At 65.2% G+C, this 5756-nt stretch overlaps 1 protein-coding gene across 1 annotated transcript in view; it reads left to right on the top strand.

Annotated features, from left to right (window-relative positions):
- Nucleotides 1–2500, top strand: part of NPR2 (natriuretic peptide receptor 2) — a gene marked incomplete at its 5' end in the record, with an annotated part of 10640 nt that extends 8140 nt beyond the window's left edge. The window contains 11 exons of the mRNA XM_010569874.1: nt 88–159; nt 236–395; nt 477–632; nt 713–881; nt 982–1128; nt 1310–1433; nt 1563–1631; nt 1719–1893; nt 1984–2082; nt 2178–2269; nt 2438–2500. Of these exons, the coding sequence (XP_010568176.1) occupies nt 88–159; nt 236–395; nt 477–632; nt 713–881; nt 982–1128; nt 1310–1433; nt 1563–1631; nt 1719–1893; nt 1984–2082; nt 2178–2269; nt 2438–2500 (1326 nt within the window). The remainder of the gene's footprint in view (nt 1–87; nt 160–235; nt 396–476; nt 633–712; nt 882–981; nt 1129–1309; nt 1434–1562; nt 1632–1718; nt 1894–1983; nt 2083–2177; nt 2270–2437) is intronic.
- Nucleotides 2501–5756: the final 3256 nt, after the last annotated feature.

The raw sequence follows: 5756 nt of genomic DNA, 5'->3' as shown, positions 1-5756 counted from the left end.
CCCCCGCAGCTGGGTGCTTGGTGAGGCTGGTGCTGGTGCCACCATCCCCGGGGTGCTTGGCGGGGTCCACTCAATGTGCTGTCCCAGGATGTCCTGGAGAACGAGAGCATCAACCTGGACTGGATGTTTCGCTACTCCCTCATCAACGACATTGTCAAGGTACCCAAGCGAGGGGCATGAAGGGCTGGGGGAGGTGCCTGACGGGTGCCGGCTTCACTGCATCCGTCTGTCCCAGGGAATGGCCTTTCTGCACAACAGCATCATCGGCCACCACGGCAGCCTCAAGTCATCCAACTGCGTGGGGGACAGCCGCTTCGTGCTGAAGATCACAGACTATGGGCTGGCCAGCTTCCGCTCACCCTGTGATGGCGAGGACACGCATGCCCTTTATGCCAGTGAGTGTCCACTGCCGGGGACTGGGGGACTAGGGGGACGGGGTGGCCCTGCCTCACCACCCCATGGCCGTGTCCCACCAGAGAAGCTGTGGACAGCCCCGGAGCTGCTGCAGAAGGGGCGCCTGCCCACCCCAGGCATGCAGAAAGCTGATGTTTACAGCTTCGGCATCATCGTGCAGGAGGTCGCCCTGCGCAATGGCCCCTTCTATATCGAGGGCATGGACCTGAGCCCCAAAGGTGAGTGTGAGGGGCAAGTGTGGGGTGGTCCCATCCCCACTGGGGAGGTCCGGTACTCACCGGCAGCCACCCCCCGGCAGAGATTGTGCAGAAGGTGCGTAACAGCCAGAAGCCCTTCTTCCGCCCCTCCATCGACATCGGGGTGCACAGTGAGGAGCTGGCAGTGCTGATGGAGCGCTGCTGGGCGCAGGAGCCAGCTGAGCGCCCCGACTTCAGCCAGATCAAGATCTTCATCCGTAGATTCAACAAGTGGGTGGCTGGCGAGCGGGGAAGGTGGCCCTGGGTGGGAGCGGGGACAGTGGTTGGGGGGTACCTGTTCCCGCGGGGACAGCTGCCTGCACCCCGGCAGGGAGGGCAGCACCAGCATCCTGGACAACCTGCTGTCACGCATGGAGCAGTACGCCAACAACCTGGAGAAGCTGGTGGAGGAGCGGACGCAGGCCTACCTGGAGGAGAAGCGCAAGGCGGAGAACCTCCTCTACCAGATTCTGCCTCAGTGAGAGGGGGCAGAGATGGGAGCGTGTGGGTCTGGGGGTTGGCATGGGGTCAGCGTGCACCCACTGCCATGCAAGCATGGGGTCCCTTGCCGGCTCTCCATGCTGGTGTAGGGCAAGGGGTGCAGGGGGAACAGGGGGTTTTAGGTGGGAGCCCACCAACATCCTCCCCGTCCTCACCAGCTCTGTAGCGGAGCAGCTGAAGCGCGGGGAGACGGTGCGGGCCGAGGCTTTCGACAGCGTCACCATCTACTTCAGCGACATCGTGGGCTTCACCGCCCTCTCGGCGGAGAGCACCCCCATGCAGGTGAGAGCAGGGCTTGGGGGACAGCCCCCCTGCAGGGCTGGCGGAGTGGCTTACACCCTGGCAGTGCCATCCGTGGGGCTGGGGAGACATGTCTGCTCCCAGCCTCACACGCACCCTTCCTCCATCCAGGTCGTGACGCTGCTGAACGATCTCTACACTTGCTTCGATGCCATCATCGACAACTTTGACGTGTACAAGGTGAGGGGAGGGTGAGCAAGTGCAGCCCCCTGAAGTGAGGCAGGCAGTAGGGAGCCTGGGGTGTACCCACTCTCCCTGACCCCACAGGTGGAGACCATTGGGGATGCCTACATGGTGGTGTCGGGGCTGCCGGTGCGCAACGGGAAGCTGCACGCCCGCGAGATTGTCCGCATGGCCCTGGCCCTGCTCGAGGCAGTCAAAACCTTCAGGATCCGGCACCGGCCCAACGACCAGCTCCGCCTGCGCATCGGCATACACACTGGTGAGCCCCCATGCCGGCTGGTGCTGCGGCTGGGGGATGCTCGCCCGCCTGCCCGTCCTGCAGCAGCCCCGGGCATCTCTGTGCCTGCAGGTCCTGTGTGCGCTGGAGTTGTGGGTCTGAAGATGCCACGGTACTGCCTCTTCGGGGACACGGTGAACACCGCATCCCGCATGGAGTCCAATGGCCAGGGTGAGCCATGGGGCTGGCAGCCGGGGTCGAGTGCCACGAGTCGTGCCACAATCCCGGACCCAGCCATGTCCCTTTTGCCCCTCTGTGCCACCCAGCCCTGAAGATCCACGTCTCGTCCACCACCAAGGAAGTCCTGGATGAGTTTGGCTGCTTTGAGCTGGAGCTGCGCGGGGACGTGGAGATGAAGGTGAGGGTGCGGGGGCTTCGGTGGGGTGCCAGCCCTTTCTGCCGCAGGGGCATGCGATAGGTGGGTGAGTTGGGGCTGGGCTCCCTTGTCCACCTTGGTGCTGGGGACAGCACCCAAGGAGCGGTGCTGGGGACAGGGAGGGTCTCACTGCCCCCCTCCGCCCCCCAGGGCAAGGGGAAGATGCGGACGTACTGGCTGCTGGGCGAGAGGAAAGACCCCAAAGTCATCTGAGCCCGGGGGCAGTGGCAGAGCCCCTAACCCCGATGGGGCCACCATGCTTCCCAGCGCTTGGCCCCCTCGGGATGCACCGGCACCCTCCCATCACCATAGCTCACCACCACCACCACCGCAGCCCCTCTGCTTCAGCAGGGCTTGGGCACGGGGGGGCTAGCGGCCACGGCACCGCCTGCCCCCCCTCCATCGGCACCAGCAAAGCCCACCTCCCCCCACAGCCTCTGCTGGAGGGGGGGAACCGTCCCAGATCCAGACCGGGGGAGACCCCCTATCCCTCCCCACCCTCTGGGGTCCTGCCGCCCCTGCCCTCTCCCCCACGGCTCAGCTGGCTCTGAGCCGCTCCCGGGGCCTGGCTGCCCCGCAGGGCACTTTGCCGTCTCTTTTCAGTACCTGGCCCCCGGCAGAAGTTGTGCCCGTGTCACCCCCTCCCCGGGGGGTGGGAAATGGGGGCTCCTGCCAGGACTGACCCCTTGGCCAGGACAGGCTTCAATGCCGCGGCTCCCCACCTCCCCAGTCTCCCCCTCCCCTGTATATAGCCCCGCCGGGTCATGTAAATACCCCCCCCCCCAGGTGTAAATATAGGAATCGCTGCAAACTATTTTGTTGAAATACAAACTTCCCCAAACCCTCTGTCCCCTGACCTCTGCTTTGCTCTGCCCTAGAGTGCCAAGCAGGGTGGGGGCCTGAGGGGGGGGACCCCAATATGGAGCTCAGCCTGGGCTGGGGATGCCTGACCATGCCAGAGCATCTTACCCCAGGGGTCCGGCTGCGGCGTGGGCTGGGGCTCCAGGCACGGGGAGCCAGCCGGTGCAGGGCAGCTGTGGCGGCGGCTGGCGATGGTTCGGGACAGTGCTGGGAAGGCAGGGCCGCAGCGGCGGGGTTTGCTTTGGCGTGAGGGCTGCAGTGCGTTCCTCTGAGCTCATGCTCTGGCCGCGCTGCCGCCGCCTCTTACTGGAACCCACCTGTGCTTGGGGACGGGAACGGGGGCCGCGTGTCACCCGCCTTGGGGCGCCGGGAGAGGGTACGGTCCCGGGGGACAGGGCTGTGCCAGGGGGTCTCCCTCCGTGCCCAAGGAGGGAGGCTTGGGGCCATAACGTGTTCTGGGGCAACAGTGACTTGCAGAAAGGGCTGGAGGCTGTCCCCAGGCCTTCGCTGCATGGCTCTACTGGGAAGGGGATGCCAGGGACGTGGTGCTCCCCCTCCCAGTGCCCAGCCTGAGGACAACCCTGGGGTGGCAATGACACTGGGATCACCTGTGCCCCCCTGCTTTTTATTTCTTGTGGGGCTGGAGCCAGCTGGTGAGGGGTGCACAGGGCAGGGGCGGCTCTAGGTACTCAGTGATGGGAGTGGAGAAGGCTGCGTTCCTCCGAAAGGGACTGTCCCCGCTGCAGATGCTGGTGACACCCTGGAAGGGAGGGAAGCGAAGAGGTCCCTGTCAGAAGCCACTGAGTCGCCCCAGGTGCTGGCAGGGCAGGGTGCTGGGGGGCTTACAGGCAGGCTGCGGGCTTGCTCCAGCCAGAAGCTGCAGGGCTGCTCCGTGCAGTAGTTGTGGGGCTGCAGGTGGAAGCGATGTGACAGTGGGCAGGGGGGACAGCATGCCTGGGGGACACACAGGAGCCTTGTGGGCTCCCTAGGGGCTGCAGTGAGCTGAGCGGGGGCTCACCCCTGCCTGTACCTGGGTGGCAGGCAGTGGTGTGAACTGGCAGTCCCCGACGTGGTAATCCCGGAGGGTGGTGGAGACCGACTCCATGGGCATCTGCCGGGGATGGATCTCCTCCAGCATCTCCTTCCTACCGGCAGAGCAGACCCCACACCCCTCAGCTCTGGGGTGTCCCCTCACCCTGGGCAGGTTCCCTTCTCCAGGGCATGGCTCCAGGGGTGGGTGGCAAGCAGGGGTGCAGGCTTGCCTGTATTTCTGGTAGAGCATGGACTCCAGCATGGCCTCCCGCTGCCCTGCAGGGGGAAGGTGCCATCAGCCCCGCAGCTAAGATCCCTTCACTGCCTTTTTGGGGGGCACACTCGGGTGTGTGTGGGGGTCCTCAGCCTCACCTCGCCCCAGCAGCAGGGCCCTGTGTGGTGGGCGGTAGGTGTCCTTTGTGGTGGTGCTGTCAGTGGGCCGGGAGACGAGCTGGTGGACCAGCAGCCCGTGGTGGCCGTGCCGGTAGGTGAAGCCCTCGCTGCCTGGCTCCTGCCCTGGCATGGTGTCCAGGTGGTTCGTGGCTCTCTGGGGATGGATGGCGGGTGCTGCGGGAAGGGGGCAGGAGCCCACCCTGCAGTGCCCTGTGCCCGCTTCCAGCTTTTAGGCTTTTGATAGTCCCATGGAGCTCTGGGCAATGTTGGGAGGTGGGGGTAAGTCACCCCCTCCTGCTGAGAGTCCATAAGTTGGGGGCACTGCCTCAGACCTAAGGTCATGCCACACAGGCAGGTGCCTGACACAAGCCCTGGGAGCAGCCCCAAAGGCATGAGCTGCAAAAAGGGCGAACGGTCCTTCCAGCCAGCTCCCCAGGAAAGCTGGAGTGGGGACACCTGTGACTTAGGCAGGGCTGACCTCTCCTGCCTGCCAGGGGTCAGCCAGCCTCGTACAGCCATCCCGACCCCCCGGGTGCCCAGGGTGCCCCTATGGCTGGCCAAGCGCTCTGAAGGCACTTGAACAAACTGTGGGGTCTCCAGGCTGTGGCATGGCTTGGCCCATGTCCCTGCAATGGGCTATGACAATCAGCTCCTGCCAACCCAGCAGCGAGCTCCCGTCTCTCCTCCCAAAGCCCCCCTGTCGCTCCCCACATGCCTGCCAGTGCCTTTTGTGCTATTGAATTTCATCCCCTTTCCATCCCGCTGGGCTCAAGGTCGTCCAGGGAGCCCCAGCTTGGCCAAGGGCAGCTATTTAAAGAGAGGGGGCTGCCTAGGAGCAGGGGCTTCAGGGGATCAGCATGTGGGACGTGGTGGGGCGGGTTTTGAGGGACATTTCCCCTGCTGGCCCCCCAGGCTGTGGTGGGGAGTTACCTCCTCCTGCCAGTTGTGGATCAGGCAGCTCCCCCGGGGCACCACCCGGCTGGGCTGCTCTGCCGGCGGCTGCAGGGAGGTGGGCAGCACTGGCACCGCGATGAGGGGCACCTCGGTGGGGCAAGTCCCCCACTTGCCGGGGCAGGGTGGCAGCTCGACCCCGCAGGGATCCTTCCCAGCCTCAGCAGCTGGCACCATGCTGGGCACGGCTGGCAGGGCCTCAACGGAAAAACTAGCTATGGCCGAGAACATT

This window comes from Haliaeetus leucocephalus, unplaced genomic scaffold, assembly GCF_000737465.1.
Source record: "Haliaeetus leucocephalus isolate CR32 unplaced genomic scaffold, Haliaeetus_leucocephalus-4.0 Scaffold278, whole genome shotgun sequence".
NCBI lineage: Eukaryota > Metazoa > Chordata > Aves > Accipitriformes > Accipitridae > Haliaeetus > Haliaeetus leucocephalus.
The sequence above is the reverse complement of the archived record's forward strand: the minus strand, read 5'-3'. Positions and strand labels throughout refer to the sequence as shown.